The 25,722-nt window shown below is 50.1% G+C and overlaps 1 protein-coding gene across 2 annotated transcripts in view; it reads right to left on the reverse strand.

Annotated features, from left to right (window-relative positions):
- The window catches only part of USP2 (ubiquitin specific peptidase 2), a gene marked incomplete at its 5' end in the record, with an annotated part of 42,518 nt that overhangs the window by 9,381 nt on the left and 7,415 nt on the right, over positions 1 to 25,722 (reverse strand). The window contains 4 exons of one of the 2 annotated variants that reach the window (XM_081333633.1): positions 501 to 612; positions 1,641 to 1,764; positions 3,704 to 3,754; positions 23,180 to 23,958. In XM_081333633.1, the coding sequence (XP_081189759.1) occupies positions 501 to 612; positions 1,641 to 1,764; positions 3,704 to 3,754; positions 23,180 to 23,958 (1,066 nt within the window). Of the gene's footprint in view, positions 1 to 500; positions 613 to 1,640; positions 1,765 to 3,703; positions 3,755 to 12,717; positions 12,994 to 23,179; positions 23,959 to 25,722 lie in introns of those variants that run through there. The other variant, XM_081333634.1, reaches the window with a different exon arrangement.

The following is a 25,722-nucleotide window of genomic DNA, read 5'->3' on the forward strand; positions in this document are numbered from 1 at the left end:
TCCCCCTCCTATCTTATAAGGGTCCTTCTGTAGACATTCAAGGTTTACTTTTGTTTGTTTCTTAAATATACGAGCCACCCATCTCACTATTCAAAGTGATTCTGGATGGTTAGGATAGATTACTGAGGAAGGGAAGGGAAGGGAACGGAAAACTGGTCAAACTAACTCTCTCTCTTCATCAGATTTGGAAAGACGGGGCCCTGTGAAGCAGTGTTGGCTATCTTTGGGTCTGCTAGAAGCATCCTTTATTCCCTACCAGCATGCTGAATGCCAAGGAATGGGAGTTGTAGTCCCAAAGATCTACAGAGCACTGGTGCCCTGTACACCGCCCTGAGTCCTTCGGGAGAAGGGCGGTATAAAAATGTAATAAATAAATAAATAAATAAGGAATCCAGGGCTAGCCAATGCCAAAACCCCGACTGAGAGTGAAGCAGCCGCAGCAAAGGAGGGATGGCCACTCGTGAAACAACAGAAGTGAAGGTGCTAGATCCCACTCTTACTTGTATCCCACAAAGCGGGGAGCATATCGTTGAATCTGCATCTTGAATTCGGAAGGACTCACGGATTCATTGGGAGACGAGGTCCACAACGCCTGGATGAGCTTGGCGAATTCTGGAAAGAGAGGAGGAAGCAAAGGGGGTTGTGAACCCACAAGCCCAGAAGAACCCAGCGTGGCCGTGAAGAACTAGATCTTGTTCCATCCTGGCTAGGCAAAGGTGGCTTCCTGTGGAGAGCCACGAGGTCTAGCTTGCTTCCCAGCAGTGAGCAACATTAAAGGAGACCTGTGGGGCCCTCCTGGCCAGCAGCCATGTTGTTAACAACTGCCCGCAAAGAGCAGGGAACTGAGGGGGGGGGGAAAGGAGAGAAGAATTCAAGGGATTGAGGAGTCCTTGGTGCTCTCTGAGCCTGGCTGTCTTCTTGCAGAGGTTTCATTTATTTATTTTATTTATTTATTTAATTTGTATAACGCCCTTCTCCCAAAGGACTCAGGGCAATAAATACTAAAATACAGAAATACAAAAATTAAGAAGAGATTAAACCAATGCCCAATGCAACAAATAAATGACATAAAAACAGTGATAAAACCCAAACCCATCAGACCAGGCCGGCTTGTTCAAACAAATAGGTCTTTAGATCACGTCAGAAGGAGCCATCCGGAGCTCCACCGGTAAACGGTTCCACAGATCACGACCCAAACTAGGTAACATAACCAGGACTAGCACTGATGGTGTTACCTAGTTGGATAATGAAACGTCTGCAAGAAAACAGCCAGGCTCAAGAAAGCACCAACGACCCTTCATTTCAACCCCAAGCTATAAATATTCTTTGATTTGATTTTTTTTATTAACTTTTGCCAAAGTATAAAACTAAATTCCGACTCTCTTTAGCACAGGAGAAGGCAACAACATTACAACCAGAACTTTTTTTGCTTTTGCTATAAATATTCTTTACTGATTCAAGGGATCCTCCTCCTCCTCTTCCCCCCCCCACCTGCTTTTCCTTCCCTCTGAAAGTCATCTGGTTCAGCTTTCTCCCCTCCTTCCTTACCCCCCTGCCATGAAGTGGCTTCAGGAGAGGGAAGACCGATATCTCCCTGCAGTGTTTGCCATGGTGCCCGGGCAAAACCTCGCCGCCTTTACCTGTCACGAGAGACGTCTGCATGCGGCTGTTGTTGTTGAGATCACGGACATATTGGCTCTGCAGGCAGTAATCACGCAGCTCTTTGGTGTTGCTCAGGCACTGCAGGATGGAGTTCATAAAACACTACAAGGGGCAGGAAAGAGAGACCCAAATGAAGGTTGCCAGACCATCGTCCATTCCACCCCGTGTCCTTCCTCCAGGTGACACCTGCCCAGCTAGAATTTGGGACCCCTTTGATAAGCTTGGCTCCAGGAACTGTTTTCAGAAAAAGAATTAGGCACACCGGCCGGGCAGTCACCAACCCTCTGGAGAGCATCAGATTTAGAAAGTGTATCTGCTACACAAGGTGTATTTTTTTAAGCCCCTGGCAAATTAAAGGGGGTCACTGACTATAACCTCCACTAAACTCTGTGCCAGGATGGACCCTGTTAAAAAAAATAATAATCTAGGTACCCCTCTGATTTCCTCCTTGGAAGATCAGGTTTTAGTTGGCAGCGAGGCATTACTATGGTGAAAAAATAATTAAAGCACCCAAGGAGAAGTAGAAGGTTTTTTGGGGTCTATTTTTTTTCCTGCTCACCCACAGTGTTCCATTGCGTCCGTGACTGACTCATTGCTACGATGCACTTGCGCACACAAGTCACACACAGACACGTTTTGTCACTCCTGTGCAGAGATACCCACCACTGCCTGGTGATGGGCTTCGTTCGTCGGCTTCCCAAACTGAAGCTTTTAAGATGGGGGTGTAAATGGCTTTATGGAGCCCTCAGACCTTCCCTGCAAGCTCTTCCTCCATCCTTCAACCCAGATCCCATCTTTGGGGAGCAGGTGGATTAGCAACAACCACTAGTGCTACTACTACTACTGGCTCTGCTCCTTCTCTTCCTCCTCCATCAGCCACTGGGTGGGAGCAGATTATCTGGGGGTGGGGGATGGTAGCAAGGAGGAAGTCCGATGCTGGTTCCTTTCTCTCTTCTTGCGGTTGGGAGGAGGACCCAGATGTTTGCCCAAGAGGGAACTCCCTCCCTCCCATGGGCACCGAAGGGGAACCCACCCACACAGCCAATGCTAGCTCTAGAAGAGGGTGTGTGTGTGTGTGTATGGGGAGGGTGAACTTCAGTGCTCAATTCCCCCATGTTCATTTGTTGTTTTATAAGATATCTTGACTCTCTCACTTCCAAAGAGCTTCTGGTGGTAGAAGAGGCACATAAGGCTGGGTTACAGGGAAGGGAAGTGAGATTAGCCATGTCAGATTTGTGGCATGAAAAGTTTGCTTTCTTTCTTTTTTTCCTTTCCTTTCCTTTCCTTTCCTTTCCTTTCCTTTCCTTTCCTTTCCTTTCCTTTCCTTTCCTTTCCTTTCCTTTCCTTTCCTTTCCTTTCCTTTCCTTTCCTTCCCTTTCTCCTCTCCCCAACTATATTGAGCCCAGCGGTGGGATTCAGCTGGTTTGCATCACTTCAGCAGAACCGGTAGCTAATTTTTTGTTGCCCAGGCCCAGAACGGACTTCCAGAACCGGTTGTTCCCATATTTGAATCCCGCCACTGATTGAGCTACGATGAGAAGGATGATTCACAGCAAATCTTCCTTGCTCAAAATGACAGAAAAGTGTGCTGATGTAGCTATGAAGGGAAGGTTCGGGGACCAGAAAAATTGTGTGTGTGTGTGTGTGTTGGAACGGAGAGGACTGCAGGCTTCCTGGCGTTGCGGGCCACTACTTGCCTGCGCCCTCTCTCGATGCAAATACATCTTCTTTGCCTTCGAGTTGTCACATCTGGGTGGGGCAGGGTGACACTGTTTTCTGAAATAGTTACACAACTCTTTGGGGGCTCTCCCCTTCCTTCTGTGCAAGTGAGAACAAAACTCCTCGCAGTGTCATCCGAGAAGCGGAAATGAGGTAAAACAGCCAGCAAAGGCAACTCAGCTTCCTCAACCAGTCCCAACCGGCCCAGATTGGAGAGCTTAGCTGCACCTCTGGGAGGGAGGGAGGGAGGGAGGGAGGGAGGAGAATGAAGAAAAGGGAGGGAAGAAGGAAGGAAGGAATGGAGGGAGGGAGGGAGACTTACAGTGTTCCCAAGGTTTCGGAGACCAGTCAGACCTTGTACCGTTTTTGAATTCTGTGGAGAAAGAAGAGGAAATAGACCCATTTGTGAAAAGGCAACCTTCAGACAACCACTCAAAACTCCAGGCCAAATTCGCCACGGGGGTCCCACAAAAGGAGACGGGGAGAACGGAAGGCAAGGATTCCCACCCAGCTGAGATTAGGAAGACACTGCCTTCTTTTATTTTTCCCAGAAGCCATTTGCAAGTATCCACTGTGATAAAATGCTGGCTGTGTAACTCCCTGGGGGCTGGAGGATTCAAATTGCAAGCCCCACAAATCAAATCATTCTCCTCCAAGTGGGTAACCATGCTGGCTGGGGAATTCTGGGAGTTGAAGTCCCAGATCTCTTAATGTGGCCAAGATTGAGAAACACGGCCCTGGGGACCTAAACGCTCCTGAGAGCCACCGAACCCCTTTTTCTGACACCCCCATTTATATCCCAGCTTCTTTCTCGCCAAACGCTGTTGCCGTCATGTTTCCAGTCCTCTATTTCTTTCTTAATGCAGAAAACATTTCCACAAATGATCAGGGAACTGCTCTAACCGATTTGTCGAAAAATACCACACCTAGCAAAGCCATCTCTGGAATCGGTGCATTGAAAACCAAAACAAAAAAAGCCACACAGAGCAGCTTGCGAGAGACCTAGAGAAATCCACCAATGCTCAGAGACTGGCATGAACTGCTCGGCCTTGGCCACCTGCTGGACTGGCCCCTTGGGCAAAGGACTGGCAGGGGGCAAAGTCTTGCTTTCCAAGCGGTCTGGTGACGAGTCAGAATCGTCAGCAGAAACACTGCAGGATCTTGGCAGTTTATTAGAGCCGGGACATAAATTCTTGGCACGGATGGATGCTCGGAAGAGGTCCAGCTGGCAGAGAGCCAGAGGCCGCTGTCCTTGCTCAGCCTCTCCTTGGTGTGTGGTGGGGGGAGGAGAAACGGGGCAGGAAAGGCAGGGAGGGGAACCTGCACCAGGCAAGGCAGAACTTTGCACCCCTAAGAAGTGAGTCCTTTGCACACCCACACCAACCCACAAACCAGCAACAAGAACACGGGTAATCTTTGATACACGAACGCAACCGAGCCCAAAATTGCTAAGCGAGAAGTTTGTTCAAGCGACTTTTGCTCCACTTTACGACTTTTCTGGCCACAGTTGCTAAGTGAATCCCTGCAGTTGTTAAATGAGTCAGACGGTTGTTAAGTGAATCTGGCTTCCCCATTGACTTGGCTGGGTTGGGAGGCTGTAAAAGGGGATCACGTGACCCCGGGGGAGGGGGGAACGCTGCGACCGTCATAAATAGGAACCAGTTGTCAAGCGTCTGAATGGAAATCACGTGGCCTCGGGGAGGCTGCCACAGTTGTAAGTGTAAAAAATGGCTGTAAGTCACTTTTTCCCCCCAGTGCTATTGTAACTTTGAACGGTCACTAAACAAATTGTTGTCAGTCGAGGGTGGCAAAGATTGCAAGGAAAGGTAGGCTAGGCAAAGCCCAGATCCGAGGGTTGACCTGGTGAACTTCTGCCTGCTGCTACTTTTGAAAAAGACCAAGCTGGGGCAGGGGGAAGATGGGGGAGAAGGCTCTGATTCTTCTCTGTTGTCGCAACTGTCCTGTGACCTTTGCTTCTGCAGGTGGATCCGCTCTGCAGCCAAAGGAGTAACGCAGAAAAGGGGAGTGTCCAGAAACGTTGAGAGAAACTGACCAGGGAAGAGGGGCGATTTTGAACACTGGCCTGGGAAGAAAAAGAATCCAGCATTGTTCTGCATGTTTTCTGCTCTGCTTTCTGATGAGCAATTGGCAACTTAAAAAAAAAGAAGAAAGAAAAAAACGTGGGAAAATCCTAGTGCTGAATTCTTGCTTGGTTGGCCCACGGGGTTTTGGTCTCTGGCTAAGCAGGGACTGGGCCGTGGAGGGTGGGAAATGGGAATGCCAGGTGGGAAACCCAGCACGGAGCAGGAGCCAGCCTCTTCCGTATGCAGCGGAGGAAGTTTGGCCTCGCTTCAGCTTCAGGAGGGACAAACCTGGAGTTAACTAGGGCAAAGATCTTTGAATCTTGGATGAAGCACTTACAACACGGTTCGTTGGCTTCCAGAGACCGACTTTGACCTCCAACTTTCTGTCAGCCCTCTGGAAGCTGAGGCCAAACCTTGAGGACTAGCTGCTTCCCTCCTAGCCTGCCTTTTAGCCTCCTGTCAAAGATTCAGATGCAGGAGACCCCCCCTGATGTGTACGTGTGTATGTGGGCCAGCTCTTTATCGCCAGCCGGATTTTTCAGCCAAAGGTCAGATGGGGAGATCTACTCCTGCCCTTTCCCCAGAAAGTTCTGGGGTCACCCAGCCCAGCTCTCGAGGGGTTCGTCTTGCTGCTGGCACCCCAGAAAGTGAGGTGACGGAGGCTGCTGCGCCAGTGGCTCCAAATAGCGCTTGCCATGTGCGAGTGGGAGGAATCCAGCATTCTCCTTGACGACTGCCCAAAATAGACCGTCTCCAAACAGCTCTCGCTTCCCTTTAATTGTGCACCGAGCGCTTTGAACAGCCCAGGTTCCTGTCGAGCACGAAAAAGGAGGCAAGGGGACTCATGTCCTCCTCCTCCTCCCCCTCCTTCCTCCCCCCTCCTCCTCCTTCCTCCTTCCTCCTTCCTCCTTCCCCTCTGCTTTCTCCTCCTCTTCCTCCTCCTTCCTCCCCCCTCCTCCTCCTTCCTCCTTCCCCTCTGCTTCCTCCTCCTCTTCCTCCTCCTTCCTCCCCCCTCCTCCTCCTTCCTCCTTCCCCTCTCTGCTTCCTCCTCCTTCCTCCCCCCTCCTCCTTCTCCTCTCTGCTTCCTCCTCCTCTTCCTCCTCCTTCCTCCCCCCTCCTCCTCCTTCCCCTCTCTGCTTCCTCCTCCTCCTCTTCCTCCTCCTTCCTCCCCCCTCCTCCTTCTCCTCTCTGCTTCCTCCTCCTCTTCCTCCTCCTTCCTCCCCCCTCCTCCTTCCTCCTTCCCCTCTCTGCTTCCTCCTCCTCCTCTTCCTCCTCCTCCTCTTCCTCCTCCTTCCTCCCCCCTCCTCCTCCTCTCTGCTTCCTCCTCCTCTTCCTCCTCCTTCCTCCCCCCTCCTCCTTCTTCCTCCTTCCCCTCTCTGCTTCCTCCTCCTCCTCTTCCTCCCCCTCCTCCTTCTTCCTCTTCCACCTCCTCTTCCTCCTTCTTCCTCCTCCTATTCTTCCTCTTTTCTCCTCCTCCTTCTCCTTTTCTTCCTTCCCCTGTTCCTCCACCCCCCCCTTCTCCTTCTCCTTCTCCTTCAGTGGGAGCACAGAAAGGACGTCTTAAAGGAATACGCAAATTTGCACCCAGTGCCCACAAATCTCAAGCAAAGCCAATCCCTTCCCAGCTCTTCTTCCTTCTTCTTCCAGCCTTTCCTCCCCCAGAAGCGGCATCTAAGGCGGAAGGGATGCAACCAGCAGGAATTCAAGAAACGGGCCATCTGGATGGAGGTACACGTCCCACCCACAGGAGACCCCCTCTCACCAAAACCTGAACATCTTTTCAGGAGGCACCGAGAGTCTGCATCCTAGGTCAGTGTTTTCAAATTGAGCCGTTTGAAGAAGGGTGGGTTTCCACTCCCAGAAATCCCCAGTCAGCATGCTGGTTAGGGAATTCTGGGCGTTGCAAGTCCACCTATCTTAAAAGTTGGCAAATTTGAAAAAAACAAAGAAACCCACATCGTCTTTAGGTTATATCCTATGGCTGGTAAAAAGCAGGCCGTTTTTAAAGAGGTCCCTTATTTCAAGGGATGCTCCTTTGGGTGTGCTGTCATCAGTGCTATTAAAAGCCACCCAGTGACGTGGCCAATACGATGGGATAATCAGGGGGTATTTTAGAGCCCTGGAGAGGCCAGACTGGAAATCTTTTATCATGACGTCCAGAGGGATGAACTCACTCGTGTTCCAGGCTAAGCTACTTATGCCGTGACAAGGATAAAATGGAGAGCAGGGGAGGCAGTGTTAACGTAAAGGAAACTCGCTCCGTCCCTGGCAGAAGGTGGATTAGAAACGTCAGTTCTTCAGGGCAAAGGGATCTGTGGCTATTTTGGGGACAGAAACCGTCCGTGGCTCTTGATGAATTGTGTCCACGGTTGCAAAACAGGGAAAGCGCAAGACAGATGCTGGCTGACTACGGAACTCAGGAACTGATGCCTGCCACCGGCTAGATTTTCCTGGGTGCCAAAAATTTGCAATATATTCTTGGGACCAGAAAATGCAGTCTGCAAGAAGTAGAGTAGTCCTCATTTAGTGACCATACTGAGTGCCAAAAAGGTGCAATATATTCTTGGAAGCAGAAAATGCAATCGGCAAAAAGTACAGAAAGTCCTCATTTAGTCACTACAATTGGGACTGGCAATTTGGTCCTTAAGTGAGTCGGTTGCTCAGTGAAACTGCAACGGTGCTTTATCATCTGACTTGGGTTTTCCTTTCCTTTAAAGACCTGCAAAGGTCATAAATGTGAGAACTGGTTGCCTTGTTAATTTTTCCTTACTGTTGTTAAGTGCAAAGAGTCGTTAAAGGAGGAGAGCCTGCATGCTCGAATTCTGAACACAAGCAATCATTACGTGAAAAGCAGTAACCGGGGGGGAAATTCTAGAATAGAATAGAATAGAATAGAATAGAATAGAATAGAATAGAATAGAATAGAATAGAATAGAATAGAATAGAATAGAATAGAATAGAATAGAATAGAATAGAATAGGAAGGGACCTTGGAGTCTTCTAGTCTAGCCCTCGCTCTAGTACACAGGTCTGCAACCCGCGGCTCCGGAGCCGCATGCTGCTCTTTCAGCCGTCTCCTGCAGCTCCCAGTCCTCTGACATGTGCAGTCCAAAAAAAAAAAAAAAAAGTGGGACTAAAAAAGTTCAACCAATCAATTCAAATATGCAGGGTAGGTGCATATCTCGCCTTGGCTCCACTCTTCAGTCAAACCCTGTTCTGCGCATGCGCGCATGTACACCCATGCGCACACATTTTTTGCGGCTCCCAGTTTTTCCTTTTGTGAGGGAACCGGTTCCGAGTGGCTCTTTCACTGTTTCAGGTTGCTGATCCCTGCTCTAGTAGGAGAACCTATACTGTCCCAGACAGGTGACTGTCTTCTTGAAAATCTCCAGTGATGGAGTGGCCACGATTTCTGGAGGCAACCTGGTTGATGGTCCTCACCGTCAGAAAGTTTCTCCTTAATTCCAGGTTGCTTCTCTCTTTAATCAGTTTCCATCCTTTGTTTCTTGTTCTGCCTTCTGGTGCTTTGGAGAATAATTTGACCCCCTCCTCTTCTTTGTGGCAGCCCCTCAGATACTGGAAGACTGCTATCATCTCTCCCCTATTTCTTCTTTTCTCTAGACTAGCCAAACCCAAGTCCCACAGCCATTCTTTGTTATGTTTTAGTCTCCAGGCCTTTAATCCATCTTAGTTGCTCTTCTCTGAATTTTTTCCAGACTCCCAACATCTTTTTTGTGATATGGTGACCAAAACTGGCTGCAGTATTCCAGGGGTGGCCTCACTAGGGTTTTATGAAGCGGTACTAACACTTCGCGTGATCTTGATTCTATGCCTCTGTTTATACAACCCAGGATTGTGTTAGCTTTTTTGGGTTGCTGCTGCCCACGGTTGGCTCACGGTCAAGGGTTCGTCCACTAGGACTCCAAGGTCCTTTGATCTGCTGCACACCTGGCAGCGCTCAGAGGCGTTTATTTGGCGCTAGTCCGATTTGATACATTTCAGCTGGCTTGGGTGGTGGGTGCCTTTTTCCAAAACCCAATCTGGAGATCGAGGCCTTTTGGCCCTGGCAAAGACTGGCAAAGGGTTGGAAGAGCTGGGCGCTCGGCACCTGAAATGACCCCGCTGCGCCTGCTTTGCTTAATCCACCTCCTTCCCAAGAGTTTCCCCGCCCGATGAAGTGGAGACAAAAATTCCTCAAGGAGAAACCGAGGAACGGAGCCCTGGCACATCTCTCTGGCATGCCAGACCTGTCAGCTCGCATTCCTCAGCTGTGCCTGGCATCGGGAACCTGCCCTTGCAAATCCCGCACCGGGAGGGAGGCGAACGTGCACCTAGATACCTGGGAAGTCTGTCAGGAACCCCAGATGCCATCTCGTTTCGCACGCCAGCAAAAGTAAAAACAACCAAGGCCTCTCATGCGCGATCTGAGCCATCCTGGGCAGTTTTCCCTTGCCTGCTTTTGAAAAAAATAAATAATTCACCTCTGGTAGCACAGGGATGGGTGCCTGGGCCTCCCTTGGAGGGTCTGGATGTGCCTGGGCACCAGGGGCTTTTTCTAAAGGATAATCCAGGAGCATGCTTTGCTAAAAGCAATTGGAGGGCAGGGGGGTTGTCTCCTTCCAAACGCCCTGCATAGCTGGCTGGGGAATTCTGGGAGCTGAAGTCCAACTTGCCCAGGTTGAAAAACACTACTTAAAAAGTTGCGAAAATCACCGCCGACCACCGCCACGTTTGATCACGATCACATGGGGACCTATCAACCCCCCCCTCGCCCACCCACCCAAGTGTGAGGCATTGCCTTTCTCAGCAAATAAAGGCTCCAAACGTGTGAGAGGTCCACAGAAGCTTGGCAGCCCTCCCTCAAGTTTCATAGGAGGTGAGAGAACTTTACAAAGAGAACCGGCGAAGGATGCATGATCATTATTTATGCCTAGGTGTCCGTCGATGGCTAATTTGATCTCCTTTCTTTACTGTATCAAATGCTGCCCCACGTGAGCTCACGAGCCTCCCACACTCCACACTGGCTCGGCTGTCCCCTCATTTCTCTTCCAGCCAGCTGCGATTGGAGCATTCCAGACCCAGCCTCTTGTGCCAAGGAAGTGCCAAGTTTGCACGGGGCAAAGAGGCCGGCTGAGCTTTTTACATAACCAGGCGGGCTTCATTCAGCTGGCAAACAAAGGCACCGGCCTGCCCCCACCCCAGGTGCAGGAGACAGGTGGTTATGTAAGAGGCGAGGTGCACCTGAAGGGCATGAATCCCACTGCGAGGCTTTCTGCCCAAGGATATTGCAAGACAATCCCAGCTGGAAAAACAGGAATCCCGACCCTTGATCTTTTCTCTCCAGAACTCAGAATTTCAGCCATGCATTGCAACCCAACCCGCCGCAGCTCCTTGTGCCTTCAAATGCAGAATTCTCCCCCCTCCTCAGTTATGCATGGGTTAACCTCTGCATGGGGGAAATGAAAGACTGATTTTCAGAGGAAGGAGGTCCTCTGAACGGAGGCCCCACCCAAAGGAACTGGGGTCACCTTCCCCCAAGATTGAAGATGAGCGCCCTGCTGGAAAATGACTCCTTTGGCTCCAGAGGACAAAAGAAGGGGGGGGGGCACAAGAGTCCTGAGCATGGAAAGGCCTTTGAGATAAGGGGGAGGGGGGGTGGGGGTAGGAAGATTTAGACTTTGTATTTCCTGCCTCCCCTCCCCACCGGCTATTCTTGCAAATTCCCCTCTTCTGCAGGAAAGAGGGGAAAACAAAGGGTCTTCAGCCCCTTTTGAGGCTTTTGGTAAACCTCCCAGGACTTATGCATGTGTCTCTTGAATTCCTGGAGACTGGCTGGCTAGATGGAAGCCCCCCCCCCCCCATTTTGATCTCTTGTTCTTACAATGGGAAACAGCCAGCAAGCTGCTTTTAACCAAAGCTTTTAAGAGGCCCAGCTAATGCGTTGGTGACTCTTTTTCCAGACTCTGCATGCAAAGGGCTGTGTTCTTAACAACTGTTCCTCAGCCCTTTTTTTGCTTCTCTCTCTCTCTCTCTCTCTCTCTCCCATCCCCCCCTCTCTTTAAAATGAGGGCTTCTAAACACAGGCAGGGTCATGAGTGACAAATTAATTGCCTCCCCCCCCTTGTGGTTTCAAGTTGGTGCAAGAATAAATGCTGTATTCGCATATTCTGAGATGGATCATTGATATATTGAAGGAATTATTGGAGAACTGTGTTAGGGTACGGGGAAAGAAATCAGAAGTTTAATTTGAATTTAATTAATTTAAGAAATTTAATTCAAAGGCATAAACAACTGCGGCTCAGGACAGCTTATGCCTTTGAATTGAATTTGTCTGTCGGAAAAGGGGCTAGCAGTTTCCTGATCTTTTATGCAGCGCCAGAAAACCGTTGGGGTGCCCCCATCAAGACTAATTGATCCAGAGGATGTTGTAGCAAACTGCATCAACCACCAAGGGATCAACCAGTCCAGGGGTGTCTACTAGATAAGGTCCTAAAAGCCAAAATGCCATCAAATCTTTTCTGCTATGTGCATCCTGTGTGGAGTACGTCAGCTGAGCCACTGTAGATGTTTTGACCATACTTTGCAAACACCCCCGTTCCCACCCGTCCCTGGAAATGCTGGAAAAACTAATTTAACTCTCACTCTTCCATCACCCAACTTTGAGCTGCTCGCACTACAGCCCCTATCATCCCCAGCAGGCCGCCTGGGGCCCATGGGAGTCCCAGCCCAGCCCGTTGGTCGCCCCCAATTTGAAAGCAGCTCTCCCAGGGCCTTCCTAAGCCCCAGGTTGGCTTCACACGCACCTTATTCAACCCGATGGCTGAATTCCAGCCTAGCTAACGGGAACTAACCGAGATTCAAAGCAAGCCGCTTCAGCCATTTCGCCCAGTCGGCCTCGGAGGGAGCCCGAAGACGCGCGCCCGGCCGCCCCGCGAAGCCGGCTTCAGAGTGCCGATCTCTCCAGCCCCTGCTTCCCCAACGCTGCGCCCTCCCAACCGGCCAGAGCACGCCTCCTGCTACGGTCAGCCGAGGACCATGGGAGCTGTAGTCCGAAGAGAGATTTCCTCCACCACCACCCACCTCCCGCCCCGGGATCTGGCTTGACTGCCGCTGGGCGCAGCCCCCCTTCCCCCCCCAAATCCCGGGTGATCCGGTGCCCCGCGCCAGGGGGCAGAGAGCCGGGGCAAGAGCCCGGGGGCATCTCCCCTCCCTCCCAGCCAGCCAGCCAGCCGGCCGCCCACCCCCTCGCCTACCTTCGCCTTGTGGACCATCAGCCCCACGAAGGTGGAGAGCAGCAGCGAGCCGGGCAAGGGCGGCCGGGGGCGCAGCTCCTTGTGCCCGCCGGGCGGCAGCTGCGGGGCGGGCAGGGTGACCGTGTAGGAGTTGCGCATGCTGCCGCCGCCGCCGCCGACACCGACGGAGCCTCCGCTGCGGCTCTGGCGCCGGGCGAGGGGCGAGCGGGCTCCGGGCACAGCGGAGGGCTCCGGCTCGGGCTGGCAGCGGCGAAGGCGCCACCTGAATCGCCGCCGCCGATCTGACCTCAAGCCGGGCGGGCGGCGGGCGGGGCTCCCGAGGGGGAGGCGCCGAGGGGGGAGCGCGAGGGACGGACGGCCCGGCCCCCTCCCCTTGCTCAGGGCGGGCTCCGGGGCAGTGGCCCCTCCCCAAATTCCTCCCCTCGTCCCGTCTGTTCGTTCGTTCGTTCGTTCGTTCGTTCGTTCGTTCGTTCGATCTATCTATCTATCTATCTATCTATCTATCTATCTATCTATCTATCTATCTATCTATCTATCTATCTATCTATCTATCTATCTATCTATCTATCTATCTATCTATCTATCTATCTATCTATCTATCTATCTATCTACCTATCTCCATTCATATCTATCTATCTATCTATCTATCTATCTATCTATCTATCTATCTATCTATCTATCTATCTATCATCTATCTATCTATCTATCTATCTATCTATCTATCTATCTATCTATCTATCTATCTATCTATCTATCTATCTATCTATCTACCTATCTCCATTCATATCTATCTATCTATCTATCTATCTATCTATCTATCTATCTATCTATCTATCTATCTATCTATCTATCTAGTCTGTTTATCTGTCTATCTGTCATCTATCAATCCTCTCCCCCCCTCATCTGTTGTGTTACAGTCGTTTGATGAGTGTTAGATTAGCATTTTAGAGGACTTCCCCCCCCCTCCAAATGAGAGACAGCAATGCCAATTTTCAGCCATTGCTGCCCCCCCTCCCCAGCACTGCACTGCAAAAAGAGGAAGGTGATGGGGTGAGATTGGTTTTCCCACCCTTAATTTTAATAACTGCTGAAGCCTGGTGAAACTTCTCAGAGAAATAGAAACTTACAATGCAATCGTGTATGAAAACTGTATTTCAAAGGCTGCTTTTTCTTTCGATTTCTTTCGATTTTCAAGCCAGGCTGGCCCAAGGGGCTTTCCTGCCTGGGGCGAGCCCCCTCCCCTTCAGTTCAGAGGTTTTGTACTGAAAGCAAATCCTTTGGGGTCAGGAATGTGCAAAATCCCCCAGGTTAGCCTTTCTTTTTACATATTCCTGGCAGACAAAACTCAGTAGGGAGGGAGGGAGAAACTGCCACTTTAGCCCTTTTGCCCAAAGTCACTCTTTCCTTCTGCTTGGCAAGGCTGGCAGCGTGCAACGGGTTTAAAAACTCCAGTGGCAACTCAACAATGATACACAATTTAAAGCCAGACTGTAATGCTGAACATAATTTTTACAAGCAGGTGCTAATGGGAAGAGAAGACAGCCACAGTAAGGACAATGGTGACATAATGCAAGGATCCTGATTCATTTTAACGACGTTTCTGTGCTTTCCTAATATCCAACTGCAAAGCATGATGAAACGCCAGCCTTGCCACCCAGGTTCAAGACTGCGAGTACTGCAGAGTTGCAAACACAAGAAAACCAGGAAAAGACTTCAGGATCAAGCAACAAACTTTCAAAAGTCCTGTGTGAGTCTATCTATACATCAAATATTCGCTTGTAACACAATGTAACCTACAACATGTTCTTGGAACTGAATCCAATTGCTGGCACAGGTGTTTGCTTTCAACTAAAGTCGGCAGGGGGTTGGACCCTAGGAAAAAATAATAGTTGGGTCTCGGTTTTGAACTGGGTTCAAATCCTACCCATCAAGAACCACCTGCATGCTGAAACAGTGTCTCTGAGATTGTCCAGAGTACGCGTCCTTTATCAAACTATCTAATTAATAAACTGCCTATCTTTCTTTATCACCAATGCTGGGTGGCACACACACACCCCATTTAAAGTTACAAGAGCACTCACAAAAGTGACTGATGACCATTTTTCATACTTTCAACCATCGCAGCATTCCCCGGGGTCATGTGATCAAAATTCAGACCTTGGCAGCTGGCATGTACTTAGGACGGTTGCAAATGTCCCGGGATCACTTGATTCCCCTTTTGGGACCTTCTGACAAGCAAAGTCAATGTGACTAACTTAACAACCGCAGTGATTCACTTAACAACTCTAGCAAGAAAAATCATAAAATGGGGCTAAACTCACCTAACAAATGTCTAACTTAGCAACAGCGATTTGGGAGTCAATTGAGGTCATAAGTTGAGGACTGCCTCTATGTGTGTGTGTGTGTGTGTGTGGACAGAGAGAGAGAGAGAGAGAGAGGGAGGGAGGGAGAGAGAGAGCTCAAAGCACGTATTATAACATCTGGAAGAAAAATAACACAAATGAACTGCTCACTTATTTTTAATAAATCAAGCCACGTTGGTTCCTTTCTCTCTCCCCCCCTCCAGGCAAACCTCTTTGCACAGGCGCTGCAGGGAAAACTAAGTTTAGCTTAGCCGAGGTAGAGCTATTTTTGGCCAGGTTAAAAATAAATCCAAGGGGGAGGGGGTGCAGAGCGCTGGTTGTTCCCCCTCCCAGCATCATTTATCGCCTGCAATGCTAAGCCACTCTTCGTCAGCACACTCCTGTCACTCCGTTTAATGCTCCCTGGAGCCCAGAGATAAAAGCGAGCCAGAGAGGCAGAGCCAGAGGTGGGAGGCGCACTGGAGGCGCATGACCTCATGCATGCATGCACAAGCACAGCCCAGAATTGGTGCCTCGTTGAGTTGCACACAGCCATTCAACCAGCTTCAGGAAAGGGGGCCGACACTTATGTTGTTGAGTCTTCAGTGCAGCTCCGTGTGGCTGGCAAATGTTCGTACGCGTGCAACTGGAACGCAAGTGCAACCCCTACGGAGCTGTGAGTTCAGAAACACACACAGGTTCATGGGAAGGGCCGGTAGTTCTCAACTTACGACCATTGGTTTAGTGATTGTTTGAAGTTACAATGGCACTGAACAAAGCGACTTATGATTGTTGGTTTATAACACTCATTTCAGAACTTGGTTATAGGCAATGCCCCAAATGATCCATTTTGTCCTGGAGCAGAGGTGGGCAACTATGGACCCTTTACGACCTGTGGTCTTCAATTCCCAGAATTCCTGAGCCAGCCATGCTAGGGGAGGGGAGGAATTCTGGGAGTTGAGCCATCCTGGGTCAGGAATTCTGGGAGTTGAAGTCCACAGATCATAAAGGGGTCATACTTGCCAACCCTTGCCTTAGAGGATGCCTTTGAGAAGCTCAGAAGCAGGCCTAAATTGCCCTGATCCTGTAATTACCCTTCCTTGGGGTCCACTGTCGACAGATATACTATTCTTGCACAGGGAGGCTCTTGCATTCTTTGCTATCATTGGCAGTCCTCCCTCAATGAACTTATGACTGATCCTTCAAATATATTTGACTGGGCACGATGGACATCTAGACATCTATGCATCTAGATATTGGGGGTGTTTGGTCTTCTGAACTCAAAACCCCTTTCCGGTTGGCTGAAACTCAAGATTTCTCCTCTAAGTGTGGCCAGGGCTGCCTCCGGCCATTGGGGAAGGAACAGCTCCTAGGGAGAGTCAGGATTCCTGGAAGCAAACTTGGAGATGAAGCCTGAGGCCATGCAAACAACTCTTCCCTCCCTCCCTCTCTCTCTCTCTCTCTCTCTCTCTCTCTCTCTCTCTCTCTCTCTCTCTCTCTCTCTCTCTCTCTCTCTCTCTCTCTCTCTCTCTCTCTCTCTCTCTCTCTCTCTCTCTCACACACACACACACACACACACACACAAGCCCAGCCCTCCCTGCAGGGTCAATCTAAGCCCCCCAGGGCTTCACCCCTTGCAAGTGAAAAGAATTTGAACAGGGGCAAAATCTGCATAGGCTGCAGATAGCACAAGCTGCTGTCTACTTGATTGCAAATGGTTCCACCCAGAGGGAAATGCAGAAGCTTTGATGGGTCTAGAACAGGGGTCCCCAACCCCTGGGCTGTGGTCCATTACCGGGCCATGGCCTATTCAGAACCGGGCCATGCAAGCTGTGGGTCGGTGTGCACACCCGTGTATGCACACGTGTGCCAGTCTGCAGCTTGTCCAGGCTGGTCCCCTTCCCCCCTTGCCAGGTGGCCCAGCCATAAAGGTCTAGAAGGCGGGTAATGGGACGGAGACAGGCCTGGGGGAAGGAAGGAGGGGGAAGACATGCAGAGTGCCTCCCCCCCCCCATTTCACACTGGCCCTCTGAAATTCAGGCAGTGCAACTAGCCAACAATCATCTCAATGATAGCATCTGGACCCATTCTCCTTTATGCTAATTACCCCTCTGCAAACTGCTGGTCTCTTGATCTACCCAACCTTGGATGACCTCCAAACGGAGTATTTCACAACCTGTCCCCCCAGCCTCATAATTCACCTTCAGGGGGGGCTCTGCTGCTCTTTCTTAAGGCAGCCTTCTCCCCCCACCAGTGTAAACGTTCTGCTTGTGGCTTTTTGAATTGTGCTTGCGGTCCAAGACAGGCCCTCCCGAACTGGGGGCTCCAAAGCCCAAAGAGGGTTGTCTTTATACTATTCCTGCTTTAGAGTGCGGTTATTTGGGTGGGTGGGGGGCTGTTTAGTTCTTGTGGCCCCGTTTCTAGGGAAGGAGCCCCATTTTTCTGATGGAAAGGAAGGAGGGAAGATGCAGGATTAAGAAATTGGGGTCCAGGCTGGTGGGAAGGCAGCCCGTCAGAAGACAGGGACATCTGTGGGCAGCCCCTGGCTCCAGATGGCCAGCTGCTAGAAAGAGGATGCTGGTTTGGTGTGATCCAGCAGACTTTTCTTCAAGGGGACCTTTGCGCTCTCTGAGTGTGGCTGTTTTCTTGCAGACGTTTCATGACCCTACTAGGTAACATCATCAGTAATAGAAGGGAGTGGGGTTTGCAGAGAAGAGGAGGAGGAGGAGGAGGAGGAGGAGGAGGAGGAGGAGGAGGAGGAGGAGGAGGAGGAGATCTGTGTGGTCCTTGAGCTTGGTGGTTTTCTTGCAGACGTTTTATGACCCTACTAGGTAACATTATCAGTGCTAGCGACTTGCACTGATGAGGTTACCTAGTTTGAGCCTGCAAGAAAACCACCAATCTCAGAGAGCGCCAAGGACCCCACATTTCAACCCGGGGTCACTGCGACCGTCACAAATACAGTACGAGTCGGTTGCCAAGATCTGAATTTTGATCACGTGACTGCGGAGATGCTGCAAACCCCGTCCAGATGAAAAACGGCCGTAAGACACTTTTTCAGTGCCGTTGAAACTTTGAATGGTCACTAAATGAGCTACTGTAAGTCAAGGACCGCCTCTATCCTCTTTTATGGAGGCCCTTCTCGCCTGGATCCTCCTCTTCCCGGCATGCCAGGCGAAAGGGCAGGAGCAACGCGGAAGTCACGGAAGTGGCCAGCTCCAGCTCCCTGTTGAAGGCAGTGAGGTTGCAGGCAACTAGACCGGCCCCCAGCGAGGGAGGGATTGAATAGCCAGAAGTCGAAATCCTTACTCTGCTATCACCACCATTGTCCCCCTCCTAAAATGCATGCCATTTTCTCAGATATCTGCCTTGCAATTTTCCTTTGAAGTCCAAGAAACTATTTTTTGGGGGGGAGGGGGTGTTTCGATGGCCTGAGGTGGGTGGGGACCCTGGGTGGGCAATAGAAGCAGGAGTTACTAAAGGCCAGTGGTGGGATTCAAATATGGAACAACCGGTTCTCTGTGTGGATGCCGCTTCTAGAAGTCCGTTCTGGGCCCGGGCAGCAAAAAATTAGCTACCGGTTCTGCCGAAGTGGTGCGAACCGGCTGGATCCCACCACTGCTAGAGGCCCTGTAGACCAACGCTTCTCACCCTGGGCAACTTTTAAGACCCAAGGACTTCAACTCCCAGAATTCCCTGAGCAGCCGTGCCCTGGTCGAGTGTTCAAATTTTGAGCGTTTGGCAACCGGGCTCAGTTTTACGGCAATTTGCAGGACTGTGATTTTTCCAACCCTTTTTAGTGGCTTCTGCTGTTTTCTTATGGTTTCTGGCAGGAAACACCAATGGTGAAAATGCGTTTGCTTGATGAACTGTGGTGTTTGCTTAGTGACCATGGCGTTTGTTTAACAACCACTTCCAAAAAGATCATAAAATCGGCGACAGCCGTGTGGTGATCCATTTAACGACCGTGATGACTTACGACTGTATTCTATACTTAATTATAGTCGTAAGTCGAGGACTATCCAAACTCAACCCTGCTCCATCAAAGTAAACATTTCTAGGTGGGCTTCCATGGGAAACTTAAGGTTGAAAGCAGTCAGGCAGACGCTCAAATCACCGGAGCTTTGCATCTTAAGAGTTCCAGGAATTTTCTTTCATTCATTCTTTTTTTATTTTTAACTAATAAGTTCCGCAAATTGAAAAAGTTTGAGAGAAGGACATTGGACTGGTTTGAACTTTGTCTCATCTTACAAATCGTCCTTTCAGTAAACCTTACGAAACCGCTAAGTCAGGTTCACGGCACTCCGAGGAGTTATACCTTAACTATTAACGGAGACGGAGGTTTCCTGGTTTTGCAAATTAGGAACGGATAAAGGATCGTGATGGTGACAAACGCAGCAGAGGCCAGGCTGGTGGTCCCTGGTGGTCTTTCCCCAATTTGTCCTTTTGGAGGGGAATATGACAGACACTCAGGGAGAAGGAGAGCATGATGGGAAAGCCAAGGGAAGAATATGTCCTCTCAACCATTTTTATTTGTATTTTTTAATCCCACCTTTATTATTTTATAAGTAACTCAAAGTGGGGAACATACGTAGTACTCCTTTCTCCTTTATTTTCCCCACAACAACAACAACAACTATGAGATTGGTTGGGGTGTGAGAGAGGGCCTGGCCCAAAGTCACCCAGCTGACTTTGGCGCCTAAGGTGGAACTAGAATTCACTGTCTCCTGGTGACTGGCCCAAAGTCATCCAGCTGACTTTCACGCCTAAGGCAGGACTAGAACTCACTGTCTCCTGGTGACTGGCCCAAAATCACCCACGCCTTTCACACCTAAGGAAGGACTAGAAATCACAGCCTCCTAATGTTTGGTCCAAAGGGCAGGATACAAATAAAAAACAAATAAATAGACTCACTAGGCCGGCTTCCACGCCTAAGGGAGGACTAGAACTCCCTGTCTCCTGGTTTCTAGCCCGGCAAGTTAACCACTACTGGCTCTCAGTGATGCAGGAATTGGGAAGTGTGGCGGGATAACCACGTGGGAAAAAGCAGAAATAAAAGCCGTTTAAAAACTACAATTAAAATCGGTGGCAAATTCAGCCTGGGAGGGGGCGAGGCTTAGGCCTGGAGGGGGACATGTCTGGGATGCAGGTCGACCACATTGACGGGGAGGAAATGGAGGGAAGGGAAACAGGGCAGCCTTTCCTTAAATCTGGCATGTACCACAGGTGTCCAAAGGGCTTCACCATCCCTTCGGCAGCCACCATCATCCGTAGGAAAAGCCTGGTGTTTTTCACCTCCGTTCTTGCTTTTGGGGGAAACTGGGGGGGGGGGGCAGCAGTTGTGAGGTATGCAGGGGGAAATGGATACCTTGAGCCTTGCACTCTCACTTCAGTTTCCCCCCCCTGCCAAGACCCTCCCCTAAACTGGATTTGCAAAGTGCAAATTTCAACCTGCCCAAAACGATGCACCCTTGATTTAGAAAGTCATGCCTGGCTCAAGCAACTGGGGCGCAAGCTCTGATTTCCTCTGAACCGGAGGATTGCATTAATCTGGGATGTCCCAAACAACATCAGAGCGTCAGGAGGCTTTGGTTGATGCAACCTGCTGCAAAGCAGGATTTTTTTTGGGGGGGGGAGGAGGGAAGGGGGAAGAGGAGTCCTGCCCCTCCTTAACAGAAAGACTGCAGTGGATTCCTTCTCCAGAGGAAGGTTTTTATATAGAGATATGAAAATCGAGGACTACCTGAACGTAATAGTTTAATACAATATAGTAATATAGGTAGTCCTGGACTTATAACGGTTCACATAATCACCGTTTGATCTTACAATGGCACTAAGAAAAAGGCGACATGATGGGTCATTGCACCTGGGATGGGGGCAGCCTTCTCACGGGCACGTGATCCAAGTTTTGGACACCTGACAAGCAGCAGTATCCAGGTCTCTCTCTCTCTCTCTCTCTCTCTCTGTATGTGTGTGTGTGTGTGTGTGTGTGTGTGATGTGATCACCATTCCTGACCTTCTCTGCTGACCTCTGACAAGCGAAGTCAATGGGGAAAAGTCAGACTCTGCAATTTGCTTAATGACTGCGGTGATTCCCTTCACGGCTGTGGCAAAAACGGTCATAAAATGAGAGGCGATTCGCTTAGTGACCAGTTTACTTAGCCATGGAAACTCTGGCCCTCATTGTGGGGGTCAAAGGTTTTGGCTGTGAGAATTACCTGGGCTGCTCCGTTTTGTTGGCTTAACACAATGGTGCAAATGGGGCTTCAAAAATAAAGTGGGGAGGGGGGCGGAGACCACCCCCCCAGCATACACACAAGTGGTGGGATTCAAATGTGTGAACAACCGGTTCTCTGTGTGGGTGCCGCTTCTGGAAATCTGTTCTGGGCCTGGGCAACAAAAAATTTGCTACTGGTTCTGCCAAAGTGGTGCGAACCGGCTGAATCCCACCACTGACACACAGCCATGCTTGGAGGGGGGGCAGGGGGAGTGCAGGGAAATGAAACCAGCCCCTTCCTTCAGTTCTCTACCCCCCTCCCCCCACCCCCCAGGAAATTGCTTGTTTCATCAGCAGCGAAAGAGTCAACCTGTCAGATGTTCTGTTTCCCTGCCTCTCAGTCCTTGGCACAAGTCCCCGTTTTTTACGCAACCGATATAATCACTTAATACTCACTCGGGAACATGCATAGGAGCGCACAAACACACCCACCCGCGTACACACACACACCAACGCGTTCTGTCAATAGCCCTAAGAGACGTTTAGAGAAGGCTGTGGCCCTGCAGGGGCTCGTCACAGATGGGGGCATCTGATGGGACCCTCTCTCTCTGCCTCTCTCTTTCTCCCGGCTTTCCAGATGTTCCTCCACCAGGTGTGGACCTCCCCCCACCCAAAAAAGCCACAGGATGGAACTGCAGTTGGAAAGGCTGAGAACAGGCCATATTTAGGCTCCGCATCCTGCCCAAAGGGGACATCTGTGCCCAGCTCACATGTTTCCACTTCACTCTTTCCTCAACCTGGCATGGGGACTTGTTCTCCCCATATTGTCAAGTCCTTCAGGTTGCCAGGCTAGAGAGAAGTTCCCTGAGGTATCAGCATGAGTCTGAAAGCTCAGAAGCACTAGCAATAGCCCTTAGACTTATATACCGCTTCACAGTGCTTTACAGCCCCTCTCTAAGCAGTTTACAGAGTCAGCCTATTGCCCCCAAACTGTCTGGGTCCTCATTTTACTGACCTCAGAAGGATGGAAGGCTGAGTCAACCTCGAGCCGGTGAGAATCGAACTGCCGAACTGCTGGCAGCCGGCAGTTAGCAGAAAAAAAAAATAGCCTGCAGTACTGCATTCTAACCACTGTGCCACCACGGAAGACAAAACATCTTGTTCCAGTGACCAAACCAGGTTGGATCCTGCATCAGTCAGGTTTCCTTAAGAACACCGAGAGCCCCAGGCCATTCAGGATGGCGGTGGAAGCATTGGCAGCCAGTAACCAGCATTTAATCACGCCTGGCCTCACCCGGGCACAGCAAAATTAGGCCACTGGGCCATGGCCTTGTTGACCCAGGTACCACGGCCATTCCACCTGGCTGTGCTCCGGAGGAGATGAGGGCATTCCATGCCCGGAGCGTGGCAAGGGTGTGTTGGAAAAAAACCCCAGGTGTGCTTGGAATGGATGGAAAATGGGAGGTTACAGAGTGCAATGCACTCGAGAACGACTGGGAGGATTTGGATTTCCAAGTTTCACCGCAGCCGAGATTGCAGAGGCTTCTTGCCCAGCAAGGAGCAGGAAACCAAATGGTGGGTGAACTGCCAATTAACCCCCTGCCCCCTTTTAAAAATAATCTGCTAACAGATTTAGCAATTTAGCAGACAGAGGTCAACTTGGGTACGAGACGAGAGGTCCTACGTTGTGTGAAGGCTGTCCCTAGGTTAAGATAACATCTGGACTCTGTGTCCAGATAACATCTGGACTCTCTTTCTGTATTGATTTTGGTTGGACTCAGTGCTGGGTTGCAGCAAATGGGGGGGGGTCATCCTCTCCCCCTCCCCCGTTTCCCTGATTCCATGGAAAATGCACAGCCCCTCCCTCCACCCCAAACCCAGTTCAAATTCTGGAGCCTCTTACCGGATTCTCCTTGCTCAGGACGTCTGTCTGGCTGTCAGTCCGCTCCCACTGCTGCACAGAGCAACGGCTAGTGGGGCGCAGGGTGGGGGTGATGACTTCTGGGGTGGAGCCGTGCAAGCCAGGGCCCGGGGAGCGCCCCCCTTTGCGGCTGTAGGACTCCAAGTAGTCCTGGACATAATCCGAGTGTCTGCTGGGCTGGTAAAATCCTTGGATGCTACAGAGCTCTTGTCGGGGGCGGGGGACGAAGGGGCTGCGGGTTGAGGTGGAAGGGTAGGGGTCCGAGGACAGGTGCATGGAGGAGAGGTCCCGGGCCAAGTCAGAATGGCTGCTGGATTTCTTGCGTCCCAGCGGGGTGGAGCCATAGCTGGTCGAGGGCCCGTTTGCAAAGGAGTAGGTAGCCCCTCCACTTAGCCCTCCAGAGGGCCGGACGGGGACCCGACTGTACCCAGGGCTCAGCCTGGTGCCCGAGTCCGGGCGCTGGAGCAGCCTCCCGCCCCCATCAAAGTTCAAAGAAGAGGAGGCGGTGGCCCCCGACGTCCGCAGGTGGGTAGAAGTCAAGTAGCTGGAAGGAGTGGTGGGCTTGTAGTTGAGCTTCTCTTTGTCTGAGTAGGAGGAGGAGAGCCTGGAAGAGTAGGAGGAATAGGTGGCATAGCTGGTGGAGGTTTTGCTGCAAGGCAAGGTGTCTGAGTAGCGGGGAGAGTCCACGTAGCGCTTCAAGGTGGAAGAGAGCTGGGACATCCTGAGGGAGGGGGCGCTGGGGGAGATGCGGGTGGCATTGACTGCAAGAGAGCAAAAGCAAGAACCAGTTAGCTGGAGGGGCTGGCTTGAAGGGGGTCCTTGCCCCCCTTCAGGATCAGTAGAAAGACAAGACCCAAGGGCCTTCCAACAATGGTTGGCCAACTGATTCTTCATGTCACACCATTGACTGAATCCATAAAGTCAAGAGAGAGAGAGTGACAGAGAGAGAGAGAGAGAGAGAAATCTCCATATAATAACCATTGGCATTGATAGAAAGTTAACCTACTCTTTCAGCTAATGAAATCTTGACCATTTCTGGAACACGCAAGACTTTTCCAAAATAGAGAACAAACCCATTTCCTGAATATGTTTGTCAGTACCAAGAAGGTACATTTCTTCCTGTTTACATAAAACCATCCTCTCTGTCGTGCCCCACTTGTTCAACCCTTCAGTCGTTTGATTCTACGAGTGCTCTATCTCAACCCACCTGTCCCCCGAAAAAATATTCTGTGCCATCCTTCCCGATGCATTGTGCTTCCATCATTTTAACCCAGCTTAGCCTCCCATGATGAGAATTATAGTCCCACATCTGAGGACTGATGACCTTGAAAAAAGTCCAACTCTTTTCATCAGGGTTTAAAAAAGAAAGAAAGAAAGAAAGAATTGGAAGCATCAGGAGACACGAAGGTGACTCCTGCCTCCTGCTGGTAAAATGTCATTTTGCAAAAGAAAACAGGTAATTTAAGAATTATAGAATAACTAACTACACAGGCTTGGTTCACGCAGGTTCAGCCAAAGCGGGTCAAACAAGCAAAAACATCTTTTAAATTATTGTACACACGACATGAAGTCACCACCACCAGTTCATGCGCACTTTCTAAGAATCTAGAATGTTCTAATGTCTCAAATCAGTGTGGATCCAAGCGATGTTTGCCCTTTTGCAGTTGACGGATGGAAATTTTGCCAGGACACAGGTTTTCTAAATGTCCTTTAAATTTTTGTTTTGCACAGCCAGATACTTAGACTAGATTTGGCATTTTTGTCCATCTACTGAGTCCTTCCCAAGGACCTGGCATAGGTAGATGTTGTTGTTTGATGGCCTTGGTGCAGGATGTAAACTGTTCCAATTAAAGCTGCTTTTTGCAGCTGATTGACAGTGATTTTGTCAATGCCAATGGTGTTCAAGGGATGGTCAAAATGTTTGGGGACGGCACACCAATGGATATAGGTGCCATCTTTGCTTCTTTTTGCCACCATGATTAAACTTCTATTTGCAGGTCTTTGTGATTTCCCCCCAATTCTTTCTCTTCTCTTCTCTTCTCTTCTCTTCTCTTCTCTTCTCTTCTCTTCTCTTCTCTTCTCTTCTCTTCTCTTCTCTTCTCTTCTCTTCTCTTCTCTTCTCTTCTCTTCTCTTCTCTTCTCTTCTCTTCTCTTCTCTTCTGCTGTCTCCAGCTACTGCATCCACTGATTATTATGATTTAAAAATATCATTTGGTGTTTCATCAGACACAACCCAGAACTCCAGTTGAAAGGTCGGAAGAAAGACAGAGGGGTATGTTTACTTTCCATGTCAATTCTGGAACAACTCTAAAGCTCAGAGAATAGAATAGAGGTTGAGGGGACCTGGGAGGTCTTCTAGTCTAACCCCCTGCTTGAGCAGGAGACCCTATACTATTTGAGACAAATGAGACAGTCTCTTCTTGAAAGCCTCCAGGGATGGAGCACCCACAACTTCTGGAGGCAAGCTGTTCTAATGATTCGATTGTTCTCACTGTCAGGAAATTCCTCCTTAGTTCTAGGCTGGT

The sequence above is a fragment of the Vipera berus genome, assembly GCF_964194415.1.
Source record: "Vipera berus genome assembly, chromosome: 8".
Classification (NCBI taxonomy): domain Eukaryota; kingdom Metazoa; phylum Chordata; class Lepidosauria; order Squamata; family Viperidae; genus Vipera; species Vipera berus.